The sequence below is a fragment of the Eulemur rufifrons genome, chromosome 1 (genome assembly GCF_041146395.1).
Source record: "Eulemur rufifrons isolate Redbay chromosome 1, OSU_ERuf_1, whole genome shotgun sequence".
Lineage (NCBI taxonomy): Eukaryota > Metazoa > Chordata > Mammalia > Primates > Lemuridae > Eulemur > Eulemur rufifrons.
In genome coordinates, this window is record NC_090983.1 from 39,600,025 (window position 1) to 39,613,452 (window position 13,428).

Genomic DNA, 13,428 nt, shown 5'->3' on the forward strand with positions numbered 1-13,428 from the left:
CAAACGCTGGCCTGGGCGGTGCAAAGATGCCTTCTGGCCCTGGTTTGCACCGGAACTGCCTTTGTGATCTCCCCAGCTCTGGCAGTTGCACCCCCCTAGTTCTAAGTTGTGATGCTCACGTGAGATAATGTGTGCAAAAGTACTTTGAAAACCATACATTTCTACCCAAACCAAGGCACTTTGTGACCTGCGGTAGAAAACCATACCTGAAGCGCATGGGCACTTTCCACTCCCACCCTCCACGCCGTCTGCGTGAGGTGTGCAGCCTCGCCGGGCCGGGCCTGGGTGGGCAGACAGGGCTGAGGGGTGGGAAGCCTTAGGTCACAAATAAAGCCATTAGAAACTCTCTTTCCCCATCGACATTTCTTTCTCTGAATTTATAACCCTTGCCATAATTTCAGATGTCTTATCTTTGAGAGAACACTGAGAAACTCGGAATAATGAAATGTGGAATAGATTATTGAGTATTTGAGTGGCAGCAGCTTGGGTCCAGGATCTCTGCGGCCTATTGCATTGTTAATTGGGCTTTTGAAAGTTGCAAGATCAGTGAATAAATTGCTTTGTTCTTTTCTTTTTTCCTTTTCTCTTCCAAGGGTCCTCTCATTGTTACTGAAGAGCTTCACTCCCTTAGTTTTGAAACCCAGTTGTGCCAGCCTGGTTTGGTAATTGATCTCGAGGTAAGATTTCTGTGGTCCCAAGATGGAAAACTTTATTTATTTTTACTTTTAATGGCTACATGTATTTTTATTTCTCAATTTTTGTTTTAGGGATATTTACCAAATTGCTTAGAAAAGATAACCTTTTTCAGCTAATATTATCTTTTGGTTTTTTTTTTTTTTTTTTTTTGAGACAGAGTCTTGCTTTGTTGCCCGGGCTAGAGTGAGTGCCGTGGCATCAGCCTAGCTCACAGCAACCTCAAACTCCTGGGCTTAAACGATCCTACTGCCTCAGCCTCCTGAGTAGCTGGGACTACAGGCATGCACCACCATGCCCGGCTAATTTTTTTTTTGTTTATATGTATTTTAGTTGGCCAGATAATTTCTTTCTATTTTTAGTAGAGACGGGGTCTCGCTCTTGCTCAGGCTGGTCTCGAACCTCTGACCTCGAGCAATCCACCCACCTCGGCCTCCCAGAGTGCTAGGATTACAGGCGTGAGCCACCACGCCCGGCCAGCTAATATTATCTTAACCTTAATTTATGGTCCAGAAGGATAGAGAATTGAATTAACCTTCAAATTCTATAAGCTTAATAATGTTCCAGTTGAGATAGCCAATGTTAATTTTTTTATATTAAGCATTGGAACTTATTTTCTTTACTCTGCCCTTCTTCCACATTTTGTTTTCAATGTCATGATTTACATCTTTTTAAATTGTATATCTCTTAATAAATTATTGTAGCTATCATTTTTAGGGACTTATTTCTTAACTAAAATACATAACAAAGATAAACTACGGACAAAAGAACAGAACATTTATAATTTTCAAGTATAATCTGTATGCAAATGTACAAATAATCCACTGCTTATTTTTGAGGCTAAACAGTTGTCCGAAGGTGACATTTCTGTTATTGAGATGATTTCAAGGTCTCTGTCATCTTTAATTTTCAAGTATAATCTGTATGCAAATGTACAAATAATCCACTGCTTATTTTTGAGGCTAAACAGTTGTCCGAAGGTGACATTTCTGTTATTGAGATGATTTCAAGGTCTGTGTCATCTTTTAGACGACCTCTCTGCCCGTCGTGGTGATCTCCAACGTCAGCCAGCTCCCGAGTGGCTGGGCCTCCATCCTGTGGTACAACATGCTGGTGGCGGAACCCAGGGTATGGAACCCACATTTGCTTTCATCCCAGGTTAACCAGAGACCCCCGATCTCGCTGCTGCATCTGTGAAATAGCCCCTACTGGCCAGATGTTGAGGGAGAAGTGATGCAACTCCTGTTGGTATCACCAAGGATCTTGAGTAATTCTGGGAAAGTGAAGCCTGTGTATGTGTTCGAACTGAGGATTGTGATTTTCCTTCCGTGTGAATAGGCTCAGACAATTGATGATTTTATATAACCTTTTTTGTGGAAGAGGTCCTTTATTATCATTCCTTTTTTTTAAATGTATACAGCTACTAAACAGACATGCTCCATTCTTAGAGACTGTTGATTAATTACAGTCAAGTCTCATTACTCAAAGTAGTTATGCTCTTTAAAGTCACTGGGAATACTTAATTAGCAAATACTGAATCAAATCATTGCTCCTAGGGAGATCCATGGTTAGGTTCCTGCAAGCCTCTGGTCTCAGTATTTTTGTCAGCACATCAATACGTTGCCTTGTTTATGTATGTTTCTGTTTAAACATACCTTACCTAATATATTTGTTGATTCATTAACATTGAATTTACAGCCAGTAGCGTAACTCCTGCCTGAATAAAGTTAATCTCACACGCACATTTTCTCCATAAGGCGCGTCACAGCCTTCCTGTGCTCAGGAGTAGACAGCACTGCAGGACACTTGGGCACCGTTGTAGCAATGAAATCAGCAACAATCACAAAAATGCAAAAAATGTGGTACTAAATAGACTTCAAAAAGGATACTTTTTTTTTTGAGATAGAATCTCGCTTTGTTACCCGGGCTAGAGCGAGTACCATGGCGTCAGCCTGGCTCACAGCAACCTCAAACTCCTGGGCTTAAGTGATCCTCCTGCCTCAGCCTCCCGAGTAGCTGGGACTACAGGCATGTGCCACCATGCCCGGCTAATTTTTTTTCTATATATATTTTTAGTTGGCCAGATAATTTCTTTCTATTTTTAGTAGAGATAGGGTCTCGCTCTTGCTCAGTCTGGTCTCGAACTCCTGAGCTCAAACAATCCGCCTACCTCGGCCTCCCAGAGTGCTAGGATTACAGGCGTGAGCCACCGCGCCCGGCCTCAAAAAAGATGCTTGTTTCTAGTATGAGAGCTGAAACAAGCCAGAGTGTCGTTTTGTTTGACCTAAGTTAGGAACGTAAGTGTTAAGAGACTCAAATTCTTTACTGCTCTGTGCATGGTTGTATCTTCACATGACTGTGAAGGTGCTCGTGAGTATTGATTTTGGAGTTACAGATAAATTTTAGTGAGTGAATGAATTCACAGAAGTGTATCTGCAAATAATGAGAACTGACTATATTTTTTTTCCTCTACTGTGAAAACATCTGTGTGTCATATAAGCTGGAACTGAACTTCGGGATGGACTCAGGTTTCAGTGTCCGGCTTGTGACTGGTGCCTTTTCAGTAACCCTGAGCTTTTGGGTGTTTTCTCTGTAGAATCTGTCCTTCTTCCTGAACCCACCGTGTGCACGATGGTCTCAGCTTTCAGAGGTGCTGAGTTGGCAGTTTTCTTCTGTCACCAAGAGAGGTCTCAATGTGGACCAGCTGAGCATGTTGGGAGAGAAGCTTCTTGGTATGAGCATATTAACTTTTTATGTCTATAAAAATTGAAATTTATAAAACTGTCTCTACTGGCTCTTTTCTCCCTTTGCTCTCTATTTTGTTGAAAGTAGAAGAATGTTAAAATCTCTTGGCTTTTCAAGCTGCAGCTTATGATAGCTAGGTGAGAATCATACATCCCCTTGGAAGGAAATAAAACCTGATAAAAGATTTAAATGCATCTTTTCCTCATTATCTCACATTTCTGAGAAGGGTTCCTAAGAAGAGTTTTTTGAATTATTTAAAATATATTATGTGTGGCTGAAATAAGTTCCTTGACAAGAAAGATGAAGTTGTCTTAACCTTGGGGAGAAGCAAGAAAGTCCCTGATGTGGTAAGAATAAGGTCCCAGGGCCTGCTCAGCGCACAGCATTAACCCAAGACGCTTGCGTCAGGTGGGCCCGGGTAGCAGGAGACACTGTCCCCACGAGATCACGACTCTTGTGACCTGCAGTTTGGCCTGATAGGGCAGAGGCCACACCATGGTAGGTAGCCGCCTTCAGTGGCTGATGTCAGTGGATTTATTAATCTTCTACACTAAACATATCAAAGACCCATTAGTCTCCGTGAATGGGAGAATCTGAATTATTTCTTTAAAAATCCATGGACAACTTTTATCCAGCTTTGCCGTCTGTCCAGCAGAACTGCGTCTGCTGCAATCACCAATAGGCCCTTCTTAACCCTGCGGCTCTCAGCAGTGCCTCTCTTGGCTGTGCCACTGGCACAGTGGTGGCCTTGTGTATTACATAAAAAGTATAAAATCACCTTACTCCATTTTCTTATTTGACAAGAGTTAAGAAAGATCTTCCCTGCCGGTAGTGGCTTATGTGTGGTCCCCTTTGAGGAGAGATGATGGGCTCACCACGTCTCGGAGCCTGGGCTGCTCTCATTTGGGCAGCTAATAACCCCAGGCTGCTTCCTCGCATTTCTCTCACTTGGCTTTTGGTCTGTCAGCCCCCCTGAGCCCATGTCTTATTGGAAGGAGGATTGAGGGAAATGCATAATTAATGCCTAAAATAAACTTGACTTGTAAAGTCAAGTACCCATTAAATTGATCACCTAGAGGTGATCTCCACCTTAGGATGAACTTTGAAAAAACTTGTGTAGGTTCCTTGGGAGAGGGGGCTCCACTGGGGCAGTGGGAAGTGACATTAGGCAGGGAGGGACCCGGCGGGGCTTCTCTGGAAGCCTAGGTACAGTTGGCCGGTGGTCGTGGAAAGGAGTGGGATGTGAGGGGGATTTAAGAGGATGGTCCTCTCTTCAGAGAAGGCAGGAGGCAGCCGGCGAGGCTCTGTGACGTTTCTGCTTTCCCCACAAACTGTCACGTGGTGCCCAGGCATCTGCCATCCATTCCTTCCTGCCATTAAAATTAAACCAACATACACATGTTTTAGACTATTTCAGTTAGGTCCTTTTACAGCCCATGTATTTAATAATAATTGCTCAATTAATTTAGCATTAAGGTATCTGAAAATATCAACCAACGACATTCAAATCTTCCTTTTTTGGGTGTTAGCTCTTTTCCTCAAGAGCAAATACAAGAGCTGTCAGTCCAGCCAAAGCTTCAGAATCAATTTCTATTTGCTGAAAAATCTTATTTTTGTTTGCTTAGGTCCTAACGCCGGCCTCGATGGTCTCATTCCATGGACGAGGTTTTGTAAGGTGGGTACTGTCCGGGTTTTATGCTCTCCGAGTCCTTGTTACTCTCTGCTGAGGCCTCACATTTCTTGCTGTGGCAGTTACTTAACTTTGCTTGTTTTGGCATGTTGGTCTCTGACCAAGGAGCCCCTAGGGCAAGTTGTTTGCTTTTCTTCAGCGCAGGAGGTTGGTCTCTAAGCCAGGAAGCGCCTGCCTGAGTGATAACATTCTTTCATATCCGAAATGAGTCTTCTGTTCACTCACACTGGCCCCTCGCCTGGCAGCCTTCTAGCCACGTCCGTGTGAAATGTGTGCTCCGGGCGGGCGTGCACCGCCCGAGTAGCCAGATGATTTCGTGGAGGCTGCTCAAGCAGGAGGACCAGTTGGAGGGAACATTTAGACCCTGCTGGGGTCACCAGGCAGTGCCGATCTGCTTGCCAGCGTGAGGGCAGCTTTTGTTTCCATGATTCACCCTGGAGGTCATCCCCCGGCTGGTTTGCTACTGTTTGGAGAGGGAAGCGGAGCCCTGCCTAGGGAAAGGGAGAGCTCCCTCTGCGTGCTGATAAGAGGGGAGGGACAGCGATGTTCCCCGCCTGGGGTCGGGATGGGGCTGCTCTGTCAGGGGCAGTTCTACCTTTGGCAGCTGGGGAGTCTTTACAAATTAAAATCTGATGACGAGAAGGGGCATGTAAGTCACCACTTTGGGTTTCTTTGTTCCTAATGTTGCATTTGTATACTTTCAGGAAAATATAAATGATAAAAATTTTTCCTTCTGGCTGTGGATTGAAAACATCCTAGAACTCATTAAAAAACACCTGCTCTCTCTCTGGAATGATGGGTAAGGGCCACTGATGGATGTATTTTTGAAACATATTTTTAGTACACACCCCCTTACTGCAAGGCTGAGACAAGGCCTGAGCTGGGCCGTGTTGTTTGACAAGACGTGTGACTCTCACAGAGGTGTGCACTTGTACAGGCTGTCTCCTCAAGGCTAAAGTAGAACCTCATAAGATTAAACTTAAACTTTCTTAGTATATGCATATGTATTTGCAAAGCTAAATTTTAAAAAACCCTCTGAGTGCCATCATGCATTCATTCATTGAACAAAAATTTCTTGAGCACTCACCATGTTCCCCGTAGGAAGGAATAAAAAACCCTTTTAACTCAGTAAATTGTTGCTATCTGACTCATTCCCAGGGTCAGCCAATATTTCAACAAAAGCTTTAAGTTGATCAGAAGTGCCAGAATATGAAAATATATTGTCTGAATCTTCCTCTCCCATATAAAAGATGTGTAAATTCAGACATTTTCATGGCCCTTAAAATAATCCCATGACAATAAAAGGCTCATTAATCTAGCATGTAGTTACTCAGCTTCTGTAGCATCTTACTGACACCATGTTCATGCTGGATTTTTTTTTAACCATAGCATGGTTAAAAATAAATGAAAGAATAAAGGTTGAGAATAAATGAAATGCTTCCTGAAGTACCAATTAAATAGACTTTAAATGAGTCTGTACATTTTTATCAGATTCTTTTGTCACGTTCCAGTCGTTCCCTTGATTTGTAGGCTAGCGTGAGAATTGAGATCAGGACTGAATACAGTCTCTGCATCGATCTCTTCCATGTCCAGGTGCATCATGGGCTTCATCAGCAAGGAGCGGGAGCGCGCTCTGCTGATGGACCAGCAGTCGGGGACGTTCCTGCTGCGCTTCAGCGAGAGCTGCCGGGAAGGCGCCATCACCTTCACGTGGGTGGAGCGCTCCCAGAACGGCGGCGGTGAGTGAGGGGCGCGAGCACACGTGTGTGGAGTCCTGCTTCCTTGCCAGCAGTCAGCTCACGCCTGTGATGAGCCTTGGACATGACATTGCAAATCCTATACTCACCCCAGCTGAGCCCCCCGAGTAGGAGTTAACAACCCCCCTTGAATGTTTGTGATTCCCTGCCTGGAACATAGTGTGGAAATGATAGTTTTGAAAAGACAGGGCCAAATTCTTTCCTTTTATGTCGGGTTTGTTATCTGTAGACGAAGGATGTGAGTCGATACAACCTGCAGTCAGTCTTGGAAGGCATCACGTTCCCCACAGGCATAAACTTCTAGACTCACTTAGGGCAATCCCAGAGTAAGGCGTGCAGGTGAGGACAGGCTCTGTGGGAACACTCCACACGCTGTACACACTCCACACGCTGCACACGCTCCACACGCTCCACATACTCCACACGCTGCACATGCTCCACACATTCCACACGCTCCACACACTGCACACACTCTACACACTCCACCCACTGCACACACTCCACACATGCTGCTGGCGGGGGGGATCAGGTGCAGGGGCTGCTGGGGAGCGCTGCGCCCCCACCCTGCCTTCGTAGAGAGCAGCTATACATTTATCTTCATCATATATTGGGTCTCTGTGTAACCAAATGAGTCCATGGCTAAAAGTCTCCAAAATCTTTGGTGATAAGGAGCAGGATTCTGGGGACGAAGCTGAATAGCACAGAGGAAAAAATGATAAAGAGAGACTGATTACTTTTCACCATTGCGTAGAGTTTGTTTTGTTTGAAGGGCTGGAGGAAAAACTGATTTGTTCTAGTGACTTTTATGCTTTCCGTGGGTAGATGCAAAAAGATGGGATACTTTTCTTGTTCTGTGTATTTCTTCTTCTGAGGACAAAGCCGGAGGGCCTAGAGCAGAGCCTGGTGTAGGCAGTAGATGTTAGAGCCTGCCCTTTTCTCTGATCCCTGGTAGTTCCTGAACCAGCCGGGAGACGGAGCCAGCCAGCCAAGCAGAGGTGAAGACCAGCATTGGCAACTGGAAAGTTTAAGCGGGGCAGCGCCAGCCACAGAGATTTAGGATCCCGGCAAGTCTGCAGTTCTAGAGCAGGGCCCTAGGGCACCTGGACTGCAGCCCGTGGATGTGCACACCCAAAAGTGAGATTCCAGATTAATCAGGAAGAAGGACCTGAACTAGGTCTGAGAACAAGAACAGGAGTGAATAAAACTGTGGTTTATTTAAGGATTAGAGGGAAAAGTAGCAAATAGGGTCTTTTTTTTGTTTCAAAAGTTGTTTTCCATTATCATCATTACTTATTTAAATAAATTATAGTTTTCAACATGAAAAGAAAATCAGTTTATTTTTAGTAACTTAATCTGTGGCTTTAGCTAAGATGACCCAATTAGTAATTAGTTACTTATCTGCCTGCGGGCAGTGTCTTGTTGAAGAGGTGGGCTTTTAAAGGCTTTTGACAAACTTCTTTTGGCCAGATTTAGAAGTCTAAACAAATAATGACAAATACGGTGTTACTGAGAGTAGTGACTGCCTTTGCTTTTCCTCTTAAAACAGGATTATAGTTGGTTTAGAAATAAAGAAAGGAGTCTACTGTGTGTGTTGTGACTCCTAGAGTGTGGTTAGTTCTCACCAGGTGCACTGCAGGTAAACTCTGCAGTGTTTTGTGTCTCCGTTCTCTGTTGTTTGGGGATATTCTGTAGCATTCATTAAGTTTTTCCCCTTCTTTTTAGAACCTCACATCCATGCGGTTGAACCCTACACGAAGAAAGAACTTTCTGCTGTTACTTTCCCTGATATCATTCGCAATTACAAAGTCATGGCGGCTGAGAACATTCCAGAGAATCCCCTGAAGTATCTGTATCCGAATATTGACAAAGACCACGCCTTTGGGAAGTATTACTCCAGGCCAAAGGAAGGTAGGTGGAGAGAGCAGGCAGTCATCGCCCTGACGAGTAGTAGCACAGTGCGGTCCCTCCTGGTGGTGGACGGGTGGCTTCCCCTTCAGACAGGTTCATTACCACAAACCCTGGAAGTGGAAGATGCCGGCACTAACTCCACCCACGCTGTGTCATTAACCCACCACTTTCTTTTGAATTGATAAAAGCAGGCTTTCAAAAGATGCTATAAACTCAGTGCAATTGAAACATAATGCATTATTTGGCCTTCCACAGCTAGTAAAAAAGTAGATAATTTCCCATCTTAGGGATGCTGGGAAAGTCCATTTCTGGTCTTGTGTAATTGTTATAGTATGACTTTTGCCACATGAAAAGTATGGCATCCTGCTTGTGTTAAAACTGAGGAAACTGAGGCCTAGGAGAAATGCAATTCATTCAGAGTGACCCAGTTACTTACTAGATCCTGTTGCTATTAAGAGGAAGCCTCGACTTACAACTTGAGTCTCCTGCCTCTCAGTCGTCAAGGAATCGAGAAAGTTCAAATTCGACCTGGTAGGCTTGGAACATGCCAACAAAGCTAATTGTGTTTTGGAATCAGAAGTCTCAATATTAGGACAATTCCTTTTGAATGGAGATGGCCAAGCTTACCTTGACAGCTGTGTGTATTCATCAACCAGGCTAGAACCACCAAAGCAGATAGGACTTCACATATTTTGGGTTCCAGCTTCTTGTAGGATTTCAAGCCTTGGAAAGACAAAGCTCCCAGCTAGACTTTTGCTGAAATCTCCTCCCCTACTAGTAGCTTCTGGATCCCACCAGAATTTCAGGTAACCCAGGCAGGGTCAGGATGCTAAGTTGTCGAAAAAAACAGCAGAATTTTGATTCCCCCCAAAACTTACTTGTTCTATTGTTGTGTAATTTCCGCTAATGGAAAGTGTACATGATGTGTTTGCTTCTAGCACCAGAACCCATGGAACTTGATGGCCCTAAAGGAACTGGATACATCAAGACTGAGTTGATTTCTGTGTCTGAAGTGTAAGTGAACACAGAAGAGTGACATGTTTACAAACCTCAAGCCAGCCTCGCTCCTGGCTGGGGCCTGTTGAAGATGCTTGCATTTTGCTTTTCCATTGCAATTGTTGTCGCGGTCACAGTTGGACTTGTTGGAAAGATCTCAATTAGAGATCCCCATGTTACTGCCCATCAGCATTTTATTGCCTTAAAAAAAAAAAAAAAAAGCCAAAAAACAAAGATGTATTTAAGGTATATAAGTTCTCCCAAAACTTTGAAAAAGTATGAATAAAATGAACAAAGCTTGATCAGAGTGGGAAAGTAGTTCTTTTCAATCTAGAAAAGGCCAGAGTAATGATTGAGATACAATGTCTCCATTTGCTTTTATTTTGTTGTTTCATTTTGTAAAAGGTAGAAAAAATTTTGGAAAAGTCATTGTCAGTTATTTGGCCTGCAGCAGTCTTGGGGTGAATGGATGTAGCCTTCATGTAAAAACACTCTGTGGAGCAGCTTTATCTGCATTCAAACCTCCAGGTAGGGATGAAGGACTCCCCAGGCATTTCTCTGGTCTCTTCTGTGCAGGGTAAGCCTCGAGGCCTCGTCTTCTGAGGATGCCACTGCACACGCTCACGCTAGGCCGCACCAGGCAGCAGCGGCACAGGAGCCAGGCTGGCCGTTGCTCACTCCCATCTCTGGAGTCCCATGTGTTTCTCGAGGGGCCGGGCTGGGGACATAGACCTCCATGATTTGTACTTTTTCAAATGTATTTTGTCAGTGGATGCTCTTATGCAAAATCAGAATACAAAGTATAGTTCGATCACAGACAAAAGAGAAAATGTGTAAGTTTGTACCACTGCTTTCATAATTTAGATATTAACATCTTCCTTTCCTTTCTCCCCGTTCTAGTCACCCTTCTAGACTCCAGACCACAGACAACCTGCTCCCAATGTCTCCCGAGGAGTTTGATGAGGTGTCTCGGATAGTGGGCGCCGTGGAGTTCGACAGTATGGTGAGTACCGTGGCAGGGGTGTCCTCGGCTCCCGGTGAGCGGGAGCCCTCGGGGGCAGAGAGGGCACATCCTGGGCCTGTCTGCAGGAAGGACGCCTCTGGCGGAGCAAGGAAAGCGGGCATTGTTTAGATGAGCCACGGCAAGGTGGAGCCTGCTGTATTTAAGCAACCGACATCATCAGTGGGATTTTTATTCCTGGCATTCAGCACCTTCGAAAAAAATAAGTGACATTTCAAATATTTAAAAGTTTCCCCTTCTGCCCTTTGAAGTTGTCCTTGTAGAAATTTCATATGTTAAGGAACTGAGATTTCTCTGATAAGGAAATGTTTTCCTTTGGCCTGTTTCATCACTGTGTCTAGGTGAGGGAGTGTTATTTTTAGGAAGGGAGGGGACTAATGCTTGGTAGTTACAGTAATTATAGAGAATTAAACATAGCTAGCAGCAGTGAAATAACTCCACCTGCCTTACATGTGAGAGCTAATTTGTCCTGCTAGCTCCCGGGGCTAGGAAGGGCTTGCCAAGAGTCAGAGGTTCAAGGAGTGAAACGGTTAATGAGTTTCATGATAGAAATAGGAATATGATTGCCCATAAAAGAGAGAATCTTCCTTTGGGAGAATGTTTTTCAGGATATCAAATAGTATTGTTTATCTTTCAGCCTGAACTCCTTCCTCTTAAAGGTTTTGCTTGGTTGGCTGGATTTCTGCTGATGCTGTTTAATTTTAAGCTCTTTTCCACATGGTACCGTTCCAGTTCATTTTTAAAAATTTGTTTAATGCTTTAAAAAATATCCTCTCTGAGTCATTACTGGCCATTCTTCATCACTGTGTACCTGGCGCCTGGCAAAATAATGAGAGAGGAAGGCAGGGAGGGGACAGCTGGGAGAGGAGAGGGCGCCACTCTTCAAACACTCAGGGAGCACATCTGTGTGGCTTCGGTAATTCTGCTTAGATTCAGGTTTCCCCCATGTGCCTTCTTTGTCCTTTCTCCTCACCTTGAGAAGCACGGGCTGAGATCTTTAGAGACTGCACTTTCTTATCCCCTCCTGATTGTTGAGAACAGAAAAAGTCAGTTAGAAACGTGCTTGGCTAGTGTGGCAGCAGGGCAGTTCTGTTCCTGTTGGCAGTTTTCAGATGCGCCTTTCCTGTGTGTGAGGGAGCGCCCTGCTAGAACGCAGTGCCCAGCACCGCTGTGGAGCGCTCTGTGGGCCGGACACAAAAACGGAATAAATGTAAAGTCCTACTCAGAAAATGTAAGTTATATTGATGGAACCAAAAATGGGGTGATCTTCTTTCATACCTCCTGTGTTGTTCCTGAGCAAGTTACATCATCATCATCATCATCACCACCATGAATGGGTAATCTTTATTAAGCACTTACTGTGTACCATGCACTTCACAGGTAGTAACTTGTTCAGACCTCACAACCACCTTCTGAGTTAGGTATTATTATTGTTCCCATTCTGACGGCTGTGGAAACAGTCCTGTGCCCTCCCCCTTTATGTCACTTGACTAAGGTCTGGCAGTTAGTAAATGGTAAAGGAATGCTCGAATCCACCGAGTGAGTCTCGGGCATGCATGCTCTTGTTCGGTATCCCAGGATGCCTCGCACAAAAAGCTAATCCTTGCCTCATTCAAAACATGCACCCTAAAGAAGCTATTTGCACAGGATTGAGTATGTTTTATTCTGCTTATTAAGACAAAGGCAGCGTAGCCTTTGGATGAGAGGCCTGTGTGTGTTTGGGATCTGGCAGTCAGAGTTCATCTTTGTCATCACCATTATTTCCTGTGACCTTGAGAAAATAGATGGATTAGTTCCCTCCATCTGCAAGCAGTAGGACTGCTTTCTGTGTGCCTTCAGAACGATACTGTGAGAGCAATTAAAACACTCTAAATAAGTGTCAGAATATGGTTTTGCAGTCTTTGGATGCCCCCTGTAGCCATTCCATTCCATTTCAGATGATTTCATTCATTTCATTTGTAGAATAAAAGAAATACATTTCATATACACAGAGCCCTTCCCCCCCCCCCGCCCCAACCCCCACCAAAGTCTCCAGGTAAACTCATAGAAGACTTAAAAGAGCTGAAAGAGGCTATAATACAGGCATGGCACTGGTTAGACAAAATAAAAGTTAGTCTCTAAATTGGGTTGACTGCAGCATGGTTTGCTCTGTCCTCGACCTTGGCCATGACATCCACTCTTGGAATTAGGGCGTATGCTCTAAAATAGAATACGCTGTCTCGGAGCTTTCTGCTCTGGGCGAGGGTGGCACAGGGGGGCCAATGCCTGATGCAGCCTCAGGAGCAAGAGGACCAGGCTCCTGAGGGGTTGTCCGGAGAGCCAGAGCACTGGCGCTTTCTGCAGCGTGGCCTGGGTGTTGTCTAGTCTGCGTTTCCCTTTGGGTCTGTACAGAAGCCTTTGGCCAAAGCTCATAATAATAGGAATATTTATTAATTGTCCACTATTTTCCGTCCACTATACTGGACATTTTACATATGCCATCTAATTTAATTTTTTCAACAAGCCTATCTGCTAGGTACTATTATTAGCTTGTTTGTAATAGTTGAAGACCTTGAGATTTAGAGAGGTTAAGTCGCATGCCATCATCACGCAGTGACAGGATTTGAATCCAGGCTTGC

The 13,428-nt window shown here is 44.4% G+C and overlaps 1 protein-coding gene across 10 annotated transcripts in view; it reads left to right on the forward strand.

Moving 5' to 3' along the window:
* Nucleotides 1–13,428, forward strand: part of STAT1 (signal transducer and activator of transcription 1) — a 39,399-nt gene that overhangs the window by 24,672 nt on the left and 1,299 nt on the right. For 8 of the 10 annotated variants that reach the window (XM_069490274.1, XM_069490104.1, XM_069490014.1 and 5 more), the window contains 9 exons: nt 594–677; nt 1,723–1,821; nt 3,290–3,425; nt 5,064–5,113; nt 5,833–5,927; nt 6,722–6,867; nt 8,608–8,793; nt 9,732–9,807; nt 10,690–10,792. In XM_069490274.1, coding sequence (XP_069346375.1) covers nt 594–677; nt 1,723–1,821; nt 3,290–3,425; nt 5,064–5,113; nt 5,833–5,927; nt 6,722–6,867; nt 8,608–8,793; nt 9,732–9,807; nt 10,690–10,792 — 975 coding nt within the window. Of the gene's footprint in view, nt 1–593; nt 678–1,722; nt 1,822–3,289; nt 3,426–5,063; nt 5,114–5,832; nt 5,928–6,721; nt 6,868–8,607; nt 8,794–9,707; nt 9,808–10,689; nt 10,793–13,428 lie in introns of all 10 variants that reach the window. The other 2 variants (XM_069489480.1, XM_069489741.1) reach the window with 2 other exon arrangements.